Genomic DNA, 22,102 nt, shown 5'->3' with positions numbered 1-22,102 from the left:
GATGTTGTAAAAGTAGAATACAATGATCCACACAAACATGCCTCGAAATTGCACGGTTTTCCTTTTACCTTGTCGACTAACACGTCGGTCATTTATGGGGGTCAAAATTTTGACTCCCATAAATGGCCGACCATGTTAGTTCGCACAGTAGAAGGAAAACCACGCAATTTCGAGGTAAACTTGTGTGGATCATTGTATTCTACTTTTAAAACATCTTTCCAACCATATGCATTTTATAAAAAACGGTTACAAACGCTTTTGTTTTGACCAACTCGTCCGATCCAAGGCAACGTGTTCCTTTAATAGACGTTAAATTTGCATCGAGGATAAAGAATATTCATTTTTGTTTTACCCATAACTATACACTGTTGTGTGTTAGCACTGTATTATTCAGTATTTCACAGCATAACAGATGCCTCGATGTATATTAGTAATGCCAAAATAAATACAATGTATGCTTAATTGTTCAGGGGGTACGATTTGACGAATTCGAAAATCCCTGACTATGACTCATGGGCCTGGGGATCCCCCTTATTTAAGGGTGCGTTCGTTTAGCTTCCCCGGGTCGACCCCGGTGTGTGGCGTTTTTTTTTCCCAGGACCAACGTGTGTAGATAATTTCCCACGTTCGTTTATAAAAAAAACAAAAAAACGACACACCGGGTCGACCCAGGGAAGCTAAACGAACGCACCCAATGACCAAGAACCTCCAAGTTTCAGATGTTACAATTCATGTTGATATACTGTGAATCACCAGAAATACAAAACTAGGGGGTTCGGACACAATGTGGACTACTTTCTTTTTTCAATTTAGTGATTGTTCTCTGTCGAGGAAATTTTGGAGGCTCGAGGAGTGTTTGAGAAAATAGTGCATAGTTTTGCATCCTTAGCTTGTTAAGGTAATCCAATTGAGAACGGATAGTTCCTTAAAATTAATGACAACAGATCTTTCATCACTGAATTGGTTGAATTATTAAAAACAGTTAGCAAAATGTTGGCATAATAGAAGAAAGCATTTATCTGTATCATAAGTGTTTTTGTAATAAATTTTAAAGGGGAATAAAATTATTGTACATAATACTACTGTATCGGTAATAGGGAATTAACAGCCTATTGAGGATTTATAGATTTTTGTTTAGAATAACTCATTTTTTTAAATAAACTCTTCACTAAAAATCAGAGATGTGAATTTTTATTGCTATATAATTATTGTTTATTATTGTTCATGTACAAATCAGGGTCCAATTTCATAGATCTTCTTCAGCAAAACAAGTTGCTGACCACTAGTAAACAAGAAACATGCTTAGAGGAATCAGGTTACCAGCCAAAATAGTATGTCACATGATGTACCATCTGCAGCTGGTACCCTGCTCATTTTCGCTTAGCAGAAAACAGTTTAGCAACATCCTCTGCTTAAGTAGCTCTATGATTTGGGCCTAGGTAAACAAATGCAATGTACACATTATGTAGACACTTAAGACTAGATATCATTTCATAGCAATGTTTGCCAAGTTTTGGAGTTACAAAATCAAAACTCCAGCGTTGTAAATTGCCTAAATTTGTAAAGTATGTCCGATATGTCACCCTTTCACAAGTGCTCTTGCAATTAAATGAGTAAAACGCATTTATAATATTTATGTGTGTTGCTGCTTTTTATTCATAATTTTCAATAAGAAAATTTAAGTTAAAAATCTTACTATACTGTCTGTTACTTTTGAGTGAAATGTTTTAGTTAAAAAAGCAAGAGTTTGTTCAAATTCTTTGATAAGGGAATAAAAGGGTAGCGACGAGTTCTTTGACGGCCGCTTAAAACTGGCAGGGTTGTTGCCAGGTGATAAAGGCCTGAGCAGAAGGCGAGGGCCTTATCGAACGGCAACAACCCTGCAAGGTTTTAAACAGCCGTTTAAGAAGGAGTCACTACTCTTTTATTCCCATTCATCGATAAAGTAAGAAACTGTAAAACTTAATGTTTTTGGATGTGCTTGAGCTCTGTACATCTGTGTGTTGTACTGTTATGACTGAGACGCCTATTTCCAACAGTTTCCGGATTCGTTCATGCGCGTACAGTCTTGGTGCAAGACGTTCTCGTTTTCCTTTCACACACAGCGTGGCCAACTCACCGAACAGCGCCCGCATCACCCGTAAAAAGAAATGTCTTGCACTTAGACTAACCGGTTATAAACAGAGTCCAGCCGGTCATTATCAACCGTTTAAACACCCCCACGTGATGCGCTCTCCACCAATAGGAATAGCAAAATTGTCTGAGGTATTTATGAATGTTAATTTAACTGACTATGGTTCGAGGCTTGACGCATGATATTTGGTCTTGTGGAAAAAAGGACAATTTTGTAAAGTAAAGATCATAAGGGAAGAATTTTGTTGCCGTTAGTACAGAAGCTGTGGCTGACGTGTGTACAACCTAACTATCAAAACAGAACCAACCATGGCAGTCTCATTTTTTGAGAAAGCATCGACCAAGAGTTAGTTTTAGTTTTTGGGTTACTCCCATGTTGGTTTATCTGGAATCTGGTCTGATAGTGTTTTCAAAATCTTAGAAGTATCGTTACTCAGCATATTAAACTTAAAATTGAAAATCTCCCAGGCCCAGCTTCACTGAGCTGTCTCCACACAATCAGATAGCTTAGCGTTTTCTCTACTGCAAGCAAAAGTATGATGAGAACCAGTCAAACATAATACCAGTCATACTGTCATTTGGCTGGTAACCATTCCCCCACTAAGCAGGTCTATGAGATTGACAACCGTGACAGAAGTAGCACATAGAGAATGCTGAGCTCAATCAAAATCCGTGTCTGCTGTTCACGCACTCTTAGTAGTATCAATACCATGTGACATGCCTGTATGGCAAAATTAAACCAGCTCAACCAATGGGAAAGCTAGAATATGCCATAGGCCTACAGCTTAAATGGCCGCTCGACCCATATTCACACCGACTACGACACACAAAAAATGCTCTGAATTCTATTTCAAATGATAACTGAAAACATCTTCTGATATCTACATGTAGAACCAAGAAATCTGTACCATTGATGGATGGCCATTGATGGTTCATCACCTCGACCTCTTTGCCGTCTTGATCAACCCATTATCTGTTTGGTATTGTAGTATAAGCCCCTCTTGCACGGCTGGTCTACACGGCTGGTAGTGACTGTACTCCATGCTGTATTCTCCTTTTCCCTGCGTGGCTGAACGCAGCTCAGTGGCATACCCAAACATATCATTCAGAGGCACCTGCAAGGAATGGAAGATCAGTGTGAAATGTTTAATCAAAATAATCATGGGGTGAAAGCATTTGGTTCCGCCGTTCCTCGCTTATGGAACAAACACCCCTAAACCCTGTTCATACTTCCTGCAAATGCGAAGCATATTTTGACGCCACCGGGCTGTTTTTGCATCGAATGTTTCACAATAATACTGTTCAACTGTTACAAATTATTCGTTGCGAATTTGTGACATCAACATTCTTGACTCAGTGAAGACTTGTGGGATTGTTGATAACTTCAAAAGCAAACTGAAGTCACTACTAATGGAACGTCATATTAATTACCTTTTCTTCTTATGAATGTATTTATCAAATCTGTGATTCCCTTCAGATGAGATTATTCTGTGGTGTTAAAACAAATCTTCCCTGTTACTGTATCTTAGGCCGTGTCCGAAACGGCGACTTCGGCTACAGCTTCGGCTAGATCGCCCGCGTCTGCCTATTCTTCAACACTGGTAGACGCGCTGATCTAGACATAGCTGTAGCCGAAGTCGTCGTTTTGGACACGGCCTTAGGATGGTACAGGTGGCTGGTACGCAAAGCCTTTGCATCTCACCACTGTGGCCGTGGTCCTATTCCCGGTTTGAGTAAATGGTTTTGATTTTTACCCTTGATGTTTTCCTAGATGTTGCATTTGTATTGTATTTCTCTACCACATTTTCTGGATTTCTTCTTGGCATAGGCTTACGTTTAAATTTTGGTTATAATTGTACACAATTGTTTGTATATAGCACCATTAGCAGTTTGATGGATTTGTGCACTTCATGAGTTTTCATTATTTTAATGTTATTATTATACAAGTATATAAATGCGACTCAATCACGCTGTAGCTACGTCCTTCGCAATTCAGCTTCTCCACTGCCAGTAAAGATGAGTAGCCTCCAAAAACAACAAATGATTATTATCTCCCCCATGCGATGCTTTTTGGTTTCCCTTCCTATATTCTTTCACTTGTATACTGGCTGTACTCGATGAGAGTATGATGCCAAACTTGTGCGGGGTATTGGATTTTTTGGAGCAGTTGCTTGAAGTTGATCAGGCTCAGTGCAGTCACTAATGAGTCTTTAAGGGCATTCCACTCTACTATGGTCCTTGGTACTTACGTCACAGGTGATTGAGAAGTAACCTTCTCCTCCGTCAGACCCGCTGATGACTCCATTGCGTTTGTTGATCCCTGAGAGAACTGCTCCGTGAAACTCTGAGGGCGCTGTGACCTCAACGTTCATGATTGGCTCCAAAACATGGCATTGTACTTCGCTCATTGCTGGTATAATGAGCAAAACATAATATTGCTTTCAGTTGGACCAGATAATAATAATAACTATAGGTTATTGTTATATCGCTTTATAACACCCCTAGGGTTGTCTCAAAGCGCTCTGTATTTATTCTTGCAAGGTATGTCGAGCATTCTAAGTATGAGATATTTCTTTCTAGCACCATGTAATGCTTTTACAAGGTGCTGTGGCGCAATATGCTGCCAATCAGACCAGGAACACCGGGACAAACCCCCTTCTCTTAGGGATATTGATGTGCACTGGGTTCTTTTACGCGCATTTCACAACACACAGAGCCTACAGCTTTATGTCCCATCCATAGGACGAAGCATCATGGTCAAGTGTCTCGCTTAAGGACACAAGTGTTCATGGATTCAAAGATCAAATTCCAGGAATGGAGGCCAGTACAAAGTCTAGACTGTTTGGCGTTTATAGCCAAAGGAATTAAGCAAACCATTTGTTCCTACCTTCCCTGATAGCACCCAGCCCGGCCAATCTGAAGGAAAGCTCACTGGAGTCCACCATGTGATGCTGTCCGTCTTTAAGGCGTATGCAGATACCTGTCACCTTCTGCCCAATCTGAGGACCTTTCTCTGCCCCTTCTAAGAAACCCTATAAGGATAAAACAGGCAAAAAAAAAAAACAAAAACATGTTACATGTATCGCCAGTAACAGTTTTTCTGTTTATTGCTTGCTTAGCAGAAAAATCCTAGGAAAACCTTTTAGCTTAAACACCATGTCACATGTACCGCTGTTAACAGGTTTTCTGTTCATTTTTGCATAGCAGAAATTGTGTCACTTTCTGAAACATTTATCACATTTGGCTGTGGCTGTTGATTAATTCTTTTCAGTGATCTGGTTTATGAGGCATGGCTGTTGGCTGCAGCGAGCAACCATGGTTGGAAAGTTCTTTGTTATATTTAGGAAGCGTACCTTAAAGATGAAGCATACCTTTGGAATTTGGAAATGTTTTATTGTTTTTAGTCCTGTGTAAATGTTGACATATATACAATAGAGCTAACCTGCAAGCAAACTGTTTATACATGGCTGATTGACGTGATTCTTGTTCAAATTCTGAGCCAATTCCTTTTTTGTTACCAGTTATCACCATCAGATTTGTTCATGCAATACCTTTAATGAAGTGTGTAAATTTCTTAAAGTCTATAAAATTAACTATTCAATTTTTTTTCCCCTAAACTTGAAATCAAACCGGCTTGCAAAAAATTTAACCTAGCATCTTTAAGGCTCTTGTGTACAAACCTTTTCAACTGCTGGAACAAACTGCTTAGGAATATTGGTTCCTACAGTATCGTCATGAAACTCAATCTTGGTGTAAGAATCTGAAGGGAGAGGCTAGAAATCAGATACACAACAAAAATTATTCAATTTTTAAAAAAATGTTTAAATAAAAATCTTTTATACATTGCTACACAGATCGGTGTATATGGGTATAAACCAAAAATTAATATTCTTTATCCCCGATGCAAATTTAACATCTATTAAATCGTGCAGTACCCGCTGCTAAAACATAGGATTCGAACTGCCTCTAGCTACCGGGCAATCTCGGTGATCTAGTTGGTATGACACTGCTCTAGAATTGCAAAGGTCGTGGGTTCGAATCCCACCCGAGTAAAATGCCCGTGATTTTGTTCACAGGACTCGGGAAAGTTTAGAGTATACAGTGCTACACACATCGGTGTATGGGTATAAACCAAAAATTAATATTCTTTATCCCCGATGCAAATTTAACATCTATAAAAATCTTTTGCAATGAGAGAAAAAAAAAAAAAAAATGGTTTGCAGTAACACCATGTGCCAGGTACTTTTGGTCATGAGAGAACCGTCTTACTATCTATTCTACTACCGCGGAGTATTTTTCCAGATTTTAAGAGATTTCTCAGTTCTGAAAAGAACTGTCTTGCCTTTTAATTGCTATCTGGGTGGAAGGTATCAAACCGACTGGGCCTACTACTTTAGCTTATGGAGTATTGTTATTAACTCCACTACCGTGGAGTCAGTTCTTAGACAGTCTCAATGTTAAATCAAAAATTATTACAAATTTTTGATTTGGGCAGTTTCTCGCACAAATTTTTGCTTTGGGCAGTTTCTCGCACAAATTCAACAGCCAACTGTTGAAAAATTCATCTAAATACTATTATTATTATTTTATTTGCCATAACAGTACAAAACAAAATACAAGCGATATACCCCGAGATGGGCAAGGGACAACAACAAAAGCAAATACATACTAAGATCCGTAGATCTGTTGCCCCACATCTGGGGTACACAATATATTAATATAGATTTAACATGATGTAGTACACAAAGGAATAATAAATTTGATAATGAACCAACACCCTCTTTTTGATATATTTTATCCAGAACTTGAATGCATTCCAGTGTGATTGAAAGCCAGCCAATCTTTTATTATTTCAAGTAATTTTCTGTTTTCCACCAACGTATGCGTAATACACACACTCCACCTATAAAATTTCTTGACCCAACCTTGTTATGAATCATCTATAATTTGTCACCACCATAGCCTTTGATAGTCACTACACACTGTACCAAGTTACCATTGAGCTTTCTCAAGTAATTTTCTGTTTTCCACCAACGTATGCGTAATACACACACTCCACCTATAAAATTTCTTGACCCAACCTTGTTATGAATCATCTATAATTTGTCACCACCATAGCCTTTGATATTCACTACACACTGTACCAAGTTACCATTGAGCTTTCTCCAGGCTATATATCCCAACCCATCAGGTTGTGTGTGAGAACTTCAGCATGCATTAGTGCACTCACTTGGTCGAAAGCCTTGGACAGTTTTTTAAAAACAGAGTTTCTGTACACCATACACTCTAAACCAGGTTTCCCAGGCTAACCCAGCCCATGAGATTTCCGATTGGCGCTGTAGCGTGAATGATTGCATTGTGATCACACACAAACATTTGTTATAGCCTCGTTTCGACTGACCTCTATTGTTCCGATGACTTTTCCGTACTGCCCAGCTCCGCCTGACTGCTTCTTGTGAAGGAAATCAAAACTAAAAAAGACAAACAACAAATTAAACAACAATGTTTAATTGAAATACAACTAATATTTGTCCGCCTCCAGCTTTCACAAATAGAGAGCCACAGAGGGCGCTATATCAGTAACCAATAAGTACCAATAAAAACCCCAAGCATGGTTTAAAATAACTATAAGTCTTATATAGCGCACGTATCTACAAAACAAGGTATTCAAGGTGCTGAGTATATACAAACTTGAAACACTTTAGAAGAGAAAGTGAAATATAACAAGTGAATTTAAGTGTATTGTGCCGAGATGAAAACTTGGAAAACAAGTAGGAACATTCTCTCAAGTAAAATGGCTGATCTAAATACACACTTGGTGTGGGCTTATATAAACCCTTCAGGCTAATCAATTTTGTGTTTTGTTGCAACATGGAGGTGTAGAAAAAGCAACATTCAACAAATGCCATTACAGTATTGTCATTTTGACCCACAAAGTCAATGCTGGCAGGAGTGTAGCTAGTTTTTCAAAACCTTCAGGTTGGGGCCTAATTTTTTGAGCGAATATTACGAATAGTTAGAAGTGCACAAATACCAAATTTACAACTAAATGATAACTTAATTAACACATTATAAACAAGTTTGAGTTGCATTCACATAAATTTTGTTTCTAAGTAGCTGTGTTAAAGGCAGTGGACACTATTGGTAGTTACTCAAAATAATTATTAGCATAAAACCTTTCTTGGTGACAAGTAATGGGGAGAGGTTTATGGTATAAAACATCGCGAGAAATGGCTTCCTCTGAAGTGCCATAGTTTTTGAGAAAGAAGTAATTTTCCACGAATTTGATTTCGAGATCTCAGATTTAGAACTTGGGGTCTCGAAATCAACCATCTAAACGCACACAACTTCATGTGACAAGGGTGTTTTCTTTTTTCATTATTATCTCGCAAGTTCGATGACCGATTGAGCTCAAATTTTCACAGGTTTGTTATTTTATGCATATGTTGAGATACACCAACTGTTAAGGCTAGTCTTTGACAATTACCAACAGTGTCCAATGCCTTTAAAAAAAGATAAAAACAGAATTATGGCTCACTCTACTGGTCGTGTGATGGACTCTCTAAAGGCTACTTTGGGTTTGCCTGTCACCACGGGACAGCTGTACTCATTACCCATCCTCTGGGCGTAGATCTCCAGGTGAAGCTCTCCCATACCAGACACGATAGTCTGCAAAATGACAAGCAAGACAAATAATCACTGTGCTATATATATTTGGTTGTGCGGTAATAGTTTCTGCTGGAAGTGAGTGATGTTGTGCATTTGTCTGAGGTCTTCAGGAAGTGAATTCCAGAGTCTTGATGCTACATGTATGCTGGAAAAGGGCATGTCCCCGTAACTGGCCAAGCGAGTTTGAGGAACATGTATTGCTGATAGATCTAACGCATGGTCTCGTCGTACGGGGTGTCAACAGATTTTGTACCAATAGTGGTGAATCTTGTCATTTTGAAGGCTCAGTGATTGCCATTATAAATCATTCAGGAGAAAGCCTATGTGATTGAGAGTGTGAAAGTGACAAATACTGAATTTCTTTAGTATACTTGTAGATGCATACCTCCTTGCTCTCATTGTCGAAGTGAACGGTGAATGTCGGATCTTCTCGAGTGAAACGGTTAATGGCCTTGGAGAAGTTGTCAATATCGGTCTGAGGAAGGAATATAACATTTTTTTAAAGTTTAATTCTTGGTAACTATGAGAAACATAAATTGACACATGTAATTATGAGAAACATAAATTGACACATTTAATTTTAAAAATGATTGTTATAGATTTATTATCAGGAACCAATTTGGGTGATTCACAGTACAGAGTAGGGGGTTAAGTAGCAGGGAAATAGCCCCAATAGTAGGAAGTCAATTAGCAGGAAAATTGCCCCACGAGTAGGGGTCAACTGGTAGAAAAGTTGCCCCAAGAGTAGAGGCCAACAGGCAGGAAAATGGCCCCAAGAGTAGGGGTCAATAAGAAAGAAAGTTACTCGACTGTTTGGGTCAACTAGCAGGAACATTTCCAGTAGTGTAGGGGTCAACTAGTAGGAAAGTTGCCCCAAGAGTAGGGGTCAACTAGTAGGAAAGTTGCCCCAAGAGTAGGGGTCAACTAGTAGGAAAGTTGCCCCAAGAGTAGGGGTCAACTAGTAGGAAAGTTGCCCCAAGAGTAGGGGTCTACTAGTAGGAAAGTTGCCCCAAGAGTAGGGGTCAACTAGAAAGAAAGTTACCCGAATATTTGGGTCAACTAGCAGGAACATTTCCACTAGTGTAGGGGTCAAATAGCATGAAAGTTGCCCCAAGAGTAGGGGGTCAACTAGTAGAAAAGTTGCCCCAAGAGGGTTAAATAGCAGGAAAGTTGCCCCAAGAGTAGGGGTTAACTAGCAGGAACAATGGTCCAAGCATATAGGGTCAACTAGCAGGAGTATAAGGTCAACCAGCAGGACAAATCGCCCCAAGAGAAGGGGGGGGCAAAAAACAATTAGCAGGAAAGATAATCATATAGTAGGGCGGGGGCACAACACTGCCCAAAGAGTAGGGGGTCAACTAGTAAGAAAGAGTTGGATGAAAAACACTTTTTGTGACTCCTACCTTTTTCTGCGGCCTCATGGCAAGAGAGATGACTGGTTCGGGTACATGCATAGATTCCATGGACAACTGGAATTTGGGTCGAGAGACGAATGTGTCACCACTGGCACAATCAATACCAAAGAGGGCGCTAATATCACCTGCGAATATCTCACTCACATCCTTGCAAAGGAGATAAAAATTCAATTGATACGACCACAATTATTCTTTCTGTAAAGATTAATTTGTACTTACAAAATGTACATACAAGTATTAATATCTAGAGATGGTCAATTGAAAAACATTAAGAAACTACAATAATAATTAGATGAGACATAAATAAATCAAAGGCAAATGTGAGCTGCCTATAAGGTTGGTTCAAATATGGGGCGAATGGACTTTTTTCACAGATTTTGGGAAAGTACCTAGTATACATGGCTTGGTGTTCTAGCAGTAAGACATCTGCTATAGCAATGCAAAAGTTGCTTGTCCGAATCCCACTAGAGAGATTTGATTGTGGAAGTACGGAGTATACATAGCGGTCTAGCGGGAAAAGATTTGCTCTAGCAATGCAAGGGTTGTAAGTTCCAATCCCACCCGAGTGATTTGCCAGGGGAACTTTTCACAGAACTTGGGATAGTACCGAGTATACAGTGCTTTAAATACACATCTGTGTAAGGGTAAAAAAACAAAGTTCTTATGATACTGACATAATATGACGACCTACCTCCATTTTATCTGCATGCATGCGGACAAGCCGTGACACCTTGACCTTCTTGTTTGTCCTTGTGTTATAAATATACTGCCCCTTGTTCAGATGGCCTTGGTACACTCTCATGTAGGTCAACTGACCAAATCTTCCAGCCTTTTTATTTTAGACAAATAAAAGTACAATTAAAAACAGTTTTTAAAATGGCTGAATCAAATACTACATATTGAGCCATTTTTACCTGGTGAAGACAATATATGATATATACACAACGAATTACGTATTTTTTGTTCTTAAGGTTGCAGAAATGACTTCAGGTTAATCTAGCAAGGTTGGCAGAAATGGTAAAATAGCAGAAATGTTGTTGCGAGTTGTGATGGTTCTAAAAAAAAACTGGTGCTGGTGTAGAAGGCGTTCGCCCCGGTGTTCCTGGCTGGATTGGCAGCATATTGCGCCACAGCACCTTGTAAACCATTACATGGCGCTTAAGAATTAGGTCTTATATCTTAAAAATTCCCCCACTCCTGGGGCTTTGTATCCTTTGGCAAAAGGTGCGTTATAAATACGGTTATTTTTAGTATTATTATTTTTATTATTATGCTGTAATAACAAAACATTTTGATTTGTGCTCTGATCAATTTCAGATCGTCTTCTCTTGAAGACCATCAGAGCATACTGATCAAAACGTCAAGTTGTGACACCAACAATTTCATTTAGAACAAACACACCTGATTAGACAATATTTTCAGTGTATTATGGGCTCTGCAAAAATGAGTCACAAGGTGTACAATTGACAAATAGACCGTATTGAATAACCCCTTTTTGCTATGAAAAGTCGCCAGTGTGTAGGGCAAACCGTATGCGCGTCCAAACGCGTACATCATCGAAGCACGCAGCACGAAATATTCCCGGTTCGATTTCTACGGCACATGCACGCACACACACATCCACACGCACAGACGCCATCTTGTAGGTCAGATATTTGAGCAGCGTGACGTCATATTCAATTGGTCTATTGGGTTTAATACGTAGCTGAAAAGAGCATTCAAGGAGCTTCATTTTGACATATCTTATACACTTGTACGATGTTTGGTTAAAAAGCTATGAACTTTTGAAAATAGATTATGTCACAATCTGAAAATAACCCATACTGGGGAAATACAAACCTCAACTATTGATGTCTAGGGGATGAACAAAAAGTACATGTCTTATTCACCTTTACTGAAAACAAAAAAAGTTTCTTCAGAAAATGTAAAAAATATAGACCCTAAAGAAACATAGAACCACACAAAAAAATTAAATTAAAGAAACATAGAACCACACAAAAAAAATAAAATAAAATAAAATTCACCCTCTGGAAAGCGGGTTTTGCGTCAAGCGACTCAGTTTTGTAGAACCTGTCACAAATATACCCCTAGGCCCTACTAAATTTCTCTCTCGTCATAGTCCTACTCATGATCTAAATTTGTGATGAAATGTGGGCAGCATACCTCAAGTTTAAAAGCGAGAGCAACAAATGGGTCGGAATCATCTCTAGCTGGACTCATCTTTAGCTTCTCATTCTCACTGTTACATAAAAACAAAAAAATTGCTGAAGAATCAAGGAGAAATTTTGTTATTTTAAGAAACATTACGGTCAGCTGTTAAAAAAATCAGCAGGGTATAGACGATGTTTACATTCAAACCGCCCTCTGTTGACAAAACACTATATACGTCATATTTCGCCACGCAAAGAGTTGCGTAGTCATAGAAAGATTGCATACACTTTCTAGCTGGCTGCCAAAACACAAAGGTTTTGCCCGGCGGTATGCGCGCGAATCATGTTATGGTTTTCGTGTGACCTCAGAGGTCACATCGTCTATAAAATTCCCTGTCAAAACATTTCTGACACTTTAAGTTGGATTCCAACCATTACCATTAACATTGAACACAGATTTTTGTCGTACAATGCGTGTCGTGGCCGAGCGGTTAACCGCACTGGATTCAACCTCTGTGTTTCTGGTCAGCAGAGTGTGGGTTTGAATCTTGGTCGTGACACATGTGTCCTTAAGCAATGCAATAAACAATGATGCTTCGTCCTTGGGAATGGGAAATAAAGCGGTAGCTCCCATGTGTTATTATTATAATAATAATAAACAGTACTTATATAGCGCTATTACAAAATAAAGTCTCTAAGTGCTTCTGTGATTGAAAAGATGGATTTTAAGTTTAGATTTAAATGTTTCTAGCGTGGCACAGTCTTTGATATTGTTGGGAAGAGAGTTCCATAGTCTAGGGGAAGCATATTTGAAGGAGCGTTGACCGTAGAATTTTGTGTGAAATGGAACTGCCGTGAGAACCTTTTGAACTGGAACGAAGTTGTCGGGGAGGGTGATAGTGTTGAATTAATTCCTGGAGACAGTCTGGTGCTGATCCGTTTTTGCATTTGTAGGCGAGTGTTAGGAGTTTGAAAACTATCTGTGATTTAACAGGTAGCCAGTGGAAATTGTGAAGGATTGGAGTAATGGGTTCAAGTGATCAGTAATAATAGTAAGACTTGTAATGCGCACATTTCCACCCTGCTGGGTGTTCAAGGCACAGGTGTCTTGTGTAAAGGCCCGGTCACACAGGCCCCGATAACGAGAACGAAAACGATAAAAATGCACGCTCGCGATTGGTTGAATTGCTCCAAGCAGAATACGCCCACGCTCATTCAACCCATCGAGAGCGTGCATTTTTATTGTTATCGTTTTCGTTCTCGTTATCGTGGCCTGTGTGACCGGGCCTTTATGCATGTAAGAAAAGGGGTTTGCCCCGGTATTTTCTGGCATGGTTGGCTAATCAATGTGCCACAGCACCTTGAAAACTATTACTGTGTACATCCATGGTGCTATTTAAATAAGTCTAGTTCAGGAGAGTACTGAGCCAAGACACTCTGTAAATCTTTGCTTTAAAAAAAATTCCATTCTACTTAATCAACTAGGAGCATTATATGGCAAACTTGACTCACTCGTTGAAAGCAAAGTTGTCAACTTCAGATGGGTTTGGAAGATAGTCAATGACTGCATCCAGCAGGGGCTGCAAGAAAACATTGAAACAGGGCGGGTCAATGAGTGACACAATTTAAATAAAAGGTAGAGTTCCGAAAGAGTTTTTTTTTTTATTTTTTTATATATTTTTTATATTTTTTTATATAAATTTCTTTGGGGGGAGGTGGAAATTAAATTAATTTTACCTGAACTCCTTTGTTCTTTAGAGCTGTTCCGACTAAGACTGGCGTGAAGGCCTGTTTGAGGGTCGCTCTACGGATGGCAGCCTGATTGAAAACAAGGGAAAATTACTAAAATATCATCCGAATTTAAAAAATATTTTAATTGATTTATTATCGCTCATCTGTTTAAAGCTGTTTGACATAAAATATCACTTAAGGAGCTCCAAGGTTAATTGAGGTTCAAACTGTTAAAGAACTAATGAAAATGGGGTAGTTACATGTCTCAAACTTGTGTGAAAAATTCCTCAAATATCATAACTTTTTACACACTTTCAGAAAATCCTAACCTTTATCTGGTCTTCATTTGGTTGTAACTCTTGAAGGAACATATCGCCGAGCTCTTCATCTGCATTGGCGACACACTCTAAAATCAAGAACAAAAACAGCAGCCTTTTCAAAATCACCCCAACTCATTCGAGATAGTCATTACATGGTGTTACCGCAAACCTTTCTATATACTATAAAGTCTGACATGTATGCTTGGCGCGCACGGCAGAGTTGTGCAGAATGGCATTGGAGAGGCTCAAGTGTTCTTGGTCACACAAGCGCCGTGGGTGGAGCCTTATGGATTGGTGTATTGTCACCAGGGACACGTTGTCACCTGCTCCTGAGCTGGAACAGGGTCTCCCTTCACTTTGCAGAATGCACTGCTGTAATTTATACTTTGTCTTTTTAAATGATTGAGTGTAAATAAATTGAACAATGGACTATGAACCACCTTCCCAACTAATCATCAAACTCCAGTGGCTGATCCTCTGTGGGGCACTGAGGTCAAGTCCAATGCGAGAGAGAGAGAGAGAGAGAGTGGAGGGAGGAGGGTTGGGTTGAGTACTTGAAGCTACATACCAATCATTTCCTGACGTCTGTCCTCCATCTCGGACAGCATTTCTTGTGGAACGTCTGCAAATCTGATATTCTGTCTGTAGGATGCAAAAGAGGGAAATTGCAAAAATTGAAATTAACAACAATTTAATTTCCACTACCCTCTTTGCCCTCCATCCTATATTCAACGATTTGATCAGACCTGGAATTACATGAAGACGACAAGGGCCATGGCCTCTGTTGCCCCTGGTCTTGGCCTTGGTGCCCCGTCAAAAGTTTCCAATCGACAGTAAGATTTTCCAGTGGAAGTGCCCTTTTCAAAATAAGAATCGCATTGCCCTTTCAACATGTTCAAAGATGAAACTCCAGGCCTGTTTGATTGCTTGATGCTTTCAAAAGTGAACAGACTGATCCATTGACCCTTTTAAGAAGTTTTTCGGGGGAATAATCTTGTTGACTTACCCCTGTTCTCCATCAAATAAGATCGCTCGTCTGTGGATGAGGTCCACCACACCTTTACACTTGGACTCCAGTCCGATGGGGAGCTGCAGGAAGGCAGCGTTGTGGTTCAGTTTGGCTCGGAGCTGAGACAAGACGCGGTTTGGATTGGCGTTCAGTCTGGATAAGGTGTAAATAAAAAACAATGAATCTTGGTGTGTTTGTACTTCACAGAAAATGAAGGGAAAATTAAACTTGAAACAGTCTTCTTGGACAAAAGATGAAGAAAATAACAGGCTTTCTTTGCCTCAATGCTTTGCTTGGTAGTGATTTCCCTCTCGGTCTCTGATTTCATTCCCACTGTTGTTGTTCCCACCAGTGGCTGCAGTCACTGCAACAAATCTGCAAGGGTTCCAGAGAGAGAAGCTCGGCCAGCTATAAGAGGGATTGAGCTTCCAATTGATGGAGCTTCCAACCTCTCTCAGGACAAATTGACAATACCACAACTGATAAGCACAATAGCGACAGCACAAGCACAAAGCACAAATGGATTTTGCAACCAAACCTCTCCAGGATAGCAGCAATGTTTTTAGAGAGTATTCAAGATTCAAGATGAAACTTTCCCTTTATGTTCACCAACCTGTCTAGTTTGTTAATGAAAGCAAGTCGTGGCACATTGTATCTCCTCATCTGTCTGTTGACGGTGAAGGTCTGGCTTTGGACTCCCCCGACCGCACAGAGTACAAGCACAGCACCGTCTAGTACGCGCAACGCTCTCTCCACCTCCACAGTGAAGTCAACATGACCTAGACAGAAAACAAATGCAATATGTAGAGTAGCAAGATACCGGAAACTTATAACAACATTATTTTACTTATTTATTTTTTATTTATCCTGGAGAAACCTCTCAGTGAAACACTGTTTTTCAGAGGTGCCCAGCAACTACAAACAAACCAAATAAAATTTGTAAAATTATTATCAAACTTTCAAATTTTTAAATTATTACAACAACAATCTTATGTGTCACTCAGAGCAATTGTCTGTTTGCTTCATGTTTGAAAGGGCGAGGGCACCAAGGCATTTTCTACTTGATTAAAGGCACCCTATGACGAAATTGTACATTTCGACAGGAACATTTTAAAGGCACCAAGGCAATGACCAGAGGGCCCTTCATTGCCTCCATGAAGTATCAGGACTGCTGTGACTGTGTTAATATTCTGGTTCTGATCAGTTATAAGAAACGATACTTTTATGTTACATTTTGTCAAATTTCTAAAACTAAGACATTCAAGGCAGAACATCGGAATAGATAACAATTTTGACTGACAATTTTCGTTCCAATTTTTTGAATTTCATTCCAAGATTCTTCTGCTTTTAGTCAAATTTTCATTTTGCAAAGTCGGATTCCAGTTTTGAATAATCTGGGAACGAAAATCATAAGAAGTTTCAAAAAAATTTTAATAAAACTTTCATAATTGAAAGCTTGGATTTCTGAAGAAAAAAAAACCAAAAGAATCTTAACCTTGGTAAGTTATGGGTGAATGCCAAAATCACACTTGTTTTTCCTTAAGCAATCATTAGCCTAAATCTATTAAAGGTAAGGTAATAGATTGGTAATAACTCCAGAAATGAATGACCGGGACTCGAACCCATACTCTAGACCAGGGCCCAATTTCATAGAGCTGCTTAAGCAAAAATATGTGCTTAAGCAAAAAAATCCTTTCTTAGTAAAACCAGATTACAGGCCAAGACTCCACTCAATTGTTATGCTAAGTAAACAACAGCTAAATACCAGTCAAAAGCAATGTATATGGAATGAAATTTCGGCCAGTAACCAAGGTTTTAGCCAGGATTTGGTAAAAGGGTGTCCAAATTTGCTGGAAATTTTAAAACTGGGTGTCCAAATTGTTCACTTACAATAAATTTACATGTAAATGACAGAAGAAACAGGGTGTCCAAATTAAAAACAGGGTGTCCAAAAGATACCCAGACACCCCTCTGGCTAACACTATGCCAGTAACTTGTGTAAAATAAGCAAGCTATTTTCGTGCTTAAGCAAATTTTTTGCTTAAGCAGCTCTATGAAATTGGCCCCAGGACACTCACTTTGGCCATTTGCATGATGAGTGTAGACAAACACTTCCATGAAATAGATAAAATATTGAGTTGGTCTGAGGTTGGTTCGAACCCTACCTGGGGTGTCGATGATATTAACAGAGTGATCTTTCCATTCAACGTGAGTAGCTGCTGACTGTATGGTGATGCCTCTCTGGCGTTCTAGCTCCATCGAGTCCATGGTAGCGCCTACATTGTCCTTTCCCTTCACCTGAAAGTTCATTCAAATTATCTTAAATAGGAAGTTTTTTTCTTCTTCTGAGCAAATCACGATTTTGAGTTGCAACCGACACATTTTGCGTAGCATTTTGCTCTGCTGTACAAGGGAAATTGTTCGCAGCATATACGTGGGCATTACAAGTCTTATTATTATTATTACAATTATTCCAAGGGGAGGGGGGGGGGTGGTTTTGGGGAAGAGAAAGTTGGTAGCATAAAGATTGTTTCTTAGTGAGCATACTGTTAATATTGATCTTTAGACAATGAAATGTGCTATATGCAGGAGAGTTAACTTATAATTAGGCCTACATGTAATAAGGGTTGCTAAGTTTTAGTACAAGGTGTTTTGGTCAGGGAAATCGGGTTAGGCTGGACTAGGATGGGTTCCAGTACAGTAAAAGCCGAGTTTGAACTGGGTTTCACTGGGCGTGACTGGGTGTCACAGCTAGACCCATGGAAGATGATTGAAATTATTATTTTGTATGTTCTGTGTACACTAAGGGCCATGATTTGGCTCTGTAAATAAATGCTGATGGAGGTGCTACTGTGCATGTGCTACTGTGCAATTGCTCCTGCATGCGCTACTGTGCAGCACCTGCTGTGTTTGGTTGTAAATAGTTTTGGCAGGTGTACAAGTGCTACTGTGCAACAGTACTTGCAATATAAGCACAAAGGCATTGTTAGGGTCCGTCTTTTGTTCTGTGGGGCGTAGTCCCTCAGGAATGTCTTGGGAATTTCACTGGTGTACATGAGTGAACAGAGTGGTAGGTTAATAATTGAGGTGGGGAAAGTGAATTGATGCGCAGAGTACCAGTTTTGAAGTCAGTGGGGTGAGGTGTGTGTAGTAAGATATGGGCACATGGCAGTCAGAGTTCTTGCTTGCATGCTACAGCACAGATTGGATCTGGTGAGGCACAGAGGAGAGCTGAGCTTGACAAATGGTAAGTTCTCTTAATAATGTTTATTGAGAAAACCCTTTGGATTTTAGTGGTGTGTTTCATTAATTGAAAAGCACTTGGTAAAAGCATTTTTCAGTTCGAAGGGTCTATGTTCTTTTTTCTAACATAAAACACAGATTTACATTAAACTTACACAGTTTGCAGATATAGTAGAAAGCTTCCCTTAAAATAATACTTGCTGAGGTGCTGTAGTTTTTGAGAAATGAGTAAAACATTGTCACACAAACAATTTCTGTCTCAGTTTTAGCATGCGGGGGTAAAAATGTATTAACCGGCTATGGTATGTTATGGTTAACTACCATAATTGGTTAATACGTTTTTACATGCTAAAATAATTGTTATTTCGTTGAGAAAAAATTATTTGAAACGTCAGGCCATTAACTTATTTTTTGCATTTATACTCTCGGTCCATTTGGTTGGTAAGTTGTTTGCAACAGCTAATTCTATTTTCTCAAAAAATTATTTTGTGACATGTTGCACTTATTTCTCAAAAAACTTAAGCACCTCAGTAAGTAATATTTGATAGGAAGCTTTCTACTATCATTATCTTCAAACCCTGTAAGTTTAATGTGAACCTGAGGTCATTTTGAAAAAGTACCCGAATCCTTTAAAGGAATTGTTGATCCCAAAATGGGATGCAATTTTTACCTCGTGCATCTTGTTGATCCTGCCGGTATAAAATAGAAGCCGTTCTGTTAATGTCGTTTTGCCTGAATCAATGTGGGCTGAAATTCCAATGTTGCGAATCTTTTGTACATCCTTATAAATAAAAAAGAATAACAAATATGATAATTCAGTGACACTTTAAAAAAAGATAATTTCTGGCATGGCACTATAGCCAAAATCTTCTAGTTATTTTAACCTTAAAATACTTTCATCTGGTAAACATGGTAGGCCAATACATTGTAGCCCCCATACCAAGAGTGGCTTTTAGCCTTTTTTGGGCGAACCTGCATCAAAAAGAAAAAAAAAAAAAACAACAATAGGAACTAGAATGGTTATTAGCCAATGATTAAAAACAATCACAGGAATTTGAAGTATTTTTCTAACCAGCAAATTGCTCCATGGTGTTACATTATAAAACACTACGGTTATCCTCAAATACAATCAAAAACAGACTTTATACACAATCATTATGCAGCAGTGCGAGTCTTATTCCTGAAGATGACAAATAAACAAAAAGTCTTTGAAAAATGTCTACTCACTAGTTCGACGTTGCCACTGACAGAGGAAGCGCTTCGGACCAAAGAGAACAAAATCTACAAATACAAATGGAAGAACAATTTATTGCTTTTACTCTCCACTAACATGACCTGCATGCGGCTTATTTGGAACCAATACTAAATAGTTTACAGGATAATTTTGATGTGGATGCATTTTAGTTGCGATAACGCAACCCTCCTCCCCAGCGGCCATCGGGAGGAGGGTTAGGTTGTCGCAACTAGACCTATTTCTATCTGTTTCAAAATCATGTAATTGTAACTGGTCCAAATTAAAATCTGAATATTCGAATTCAGTTCAAAATTCTACTTATTGCATTTAAATCTCAGTTCGGCTTGACTCCGTCTTATATTTCAAATCTCCTTGTACCTTATGCCCCCTCTCGCACTCTTCGTTCTTCTGCTAAGTCCCTTTTAACTATTCCTAGGACTTACTCATCATATGGCGATCGTGCCTTTTCCACTTGTGCTCCCAAACTTTGGAACGCTCTACCTAACAACACAGGCGCTGTAGTTCACTTCCATTGTTTAAAAACATGCTTTAAGACTCATTTATTTAAATCCTCTTACACTTAGCTCATTACATGTCTTGACAGTAGATTATTCATTGTATAATTTTGTATTATGTTCTACGTTTCTTTTTTTTTGTATGTATTGTTTTTTGTTCTGCGCCTCGGAACAGGGTCTTGTACACTAGGTAGATGGCGCATTATAAATGCATTATTATTATTATTATTATTATTAATATTAAGCGTTATATATTTGGGAAAAGTTTCCGTATGGCGCCACCACTTTTTCATTCGAAATAAAATAATAAAGTATCTAATTTACCTAATTGATATATCCCTTTTTGTAAAAATGAGTGAAAAAGTGGTGGCGCCATACAAATTTTACATTTGGCAATGTTTTGGTTCCCACCCTAGTTTGGCGAAAGTTTATGTGTAACATGACTGATGCCCCACCCTCCCCTTTTCATTTCACTCCTCCTAAAAAAAGGAGTCCTACCTAACCTACCTACCTAGTCCTACTTTTTTTTAACTTTATAACTTTAATTTATATAAATATAAAACTTTATAATAGTGATTCACTCAAAATAAGATATTGTTTGGGATGTCTTGTTATTATAGTATGATCCAGATGGAAATCGTCTTCTTGTTGAGCCTAGCGAATAATTTGTATTAACGAACTGTCGGAAATACACGCAAAATCGCTTACACACATGTACGGAAAGGCTGTTGCGCAAATGAACGGGAAAAAATCGTGTAAGTTTTTAACCTTTTTTCTGAGATCCAGTGTGTTGAAGACATTTCTTCTACTTGCCCTGTTCAGAAAGAAGGTGGCCCTCATAATGCCCATCTTGAAATTGATTTTTTGTTTACACTTTCCGGCGATCGGGTGTCTTTTTTAACAGGGACTTTCCGGATTCTCCGCATGCACACATCCAGAGGCACCGGGTCCAAATTATGCAATCAATTTTGTCACTGCTCAATTGAGGGCGCCCTCCCAAATTTGAAAGGCGTTGAAAAAGGTTTATTTCCACCGTATACTGAATGTAGTCAGCCTAAGATTTTCCTTAGCCCGCTGCGTGCCCATCACTAAATCTACATCCTAATCAAACTTGAGATTTTGTGTCGACATGAGGAAACACCATAGAGTTTGCTTTACATTTGGTCTTATTGTTTGAAAACTGGAGGATTGCGTTTGAAAAAAATGATGACATGGGGAGCAAGTTCTGCTACCAATCTCAATAGACTTTTTCTCTTACAGAAGCGAGCTCTTCGTATAATCTAATGTTGCTGAATTTAATACACATACAGCTCCCCTTTTCTATAAGTATAACATTCTAAAAGTGAAGGACATCTATCGTCTTCAGCTTGGGTCCCTCATGTATCAACTCACAGTTTTGCCTTCCGCCATTAAATCAATTTTTTCGTTAAATTCAGAGGTACATTCTCACTTCACCCGCCAAGCTTCTTATTATCACATTTCTTACACCCGTACTTCCCTCGCTCATAAAACTATCAAACATGAAGGACCCGTGCTGTGGAACATGCTTAAGGAACGACTTAAAGCCTCCAAAAGTGTATTTATGTTTAAACGTGTCTTTAAAACTGACATACTGAATTCTTATTGTTGATGAGTGTTTTACAAATGTAATTGTATGCTTTGAACCGTGCTACTGCGGACCGG

General features: G+C 38.9%; 1 protein-coding gene across 1 annotated transcript; it reads right to left on the bottom strand.

The window, feature by feature from the left end:
- Positions 1 to 54: 54 nt before the first annotated feature.
- LOC139945505 (elongation factor G, mitochondrial-like) lies at positions 55 to 21,359 on the bottom strand. Its single transcript, XM_071942874.1, has 20 exons — positions 21,188 to 21,359; positions 19,898 to 19,951; positions 19,341 to 19,451; positions 17,593 to 17,725; positions 16,041 to 16,206; positions 15,425 to 15,580; positions 14,987 to 15,060; positions 14,428 to 14,504; positions 14,105 to 14,185; positions 13,880 to 13,947; positions 12,381 to 12,456; positions 10,909 to 11,046; positions 10,206 to 10,364; positions 9,188 to 9,277; positions 8,672 to 8,802; positions 7,535 to 7,604; positions 5,814 to 5,906; positions 5,021 to 5,165; positions 4,383 to 4,543; positions 55 to 3,248 (listed from the first exon to the last, which is right to left on the bottom strand). Exons 1-20 carry the CDS (start codon positions 21,266 to 21,268, stop codon positions 3,069 to 3,071), a joined length of 2,244 nt encoding a protein of 747 aa, XP_071798975.1. The 5' UTR covers positions 21,269 to 21,359; the 3' UTR covers positions 55 to 3,068.
- Positions 21,360 to 22,102: the final 743 nt, after the last annotated feature.

This window comes from Asterias amurensis, chromosome 12 (assembly GCF_032118995.1).
Source record: "Asterias amurensis chromosome 12, ASM3211899v1".
Lineage (NCBI taxonomy): Eukaryota > Metazoa > Echinodermata > Asteroidea > Forcipulatida > Asteriidae > Asterias > Asterias amurensis.
The sequence above is the reverse complement of the archived record's forward strand: the minus strand, read 5'-3'. Positions and strand labels throughout refer to the sequence as shown.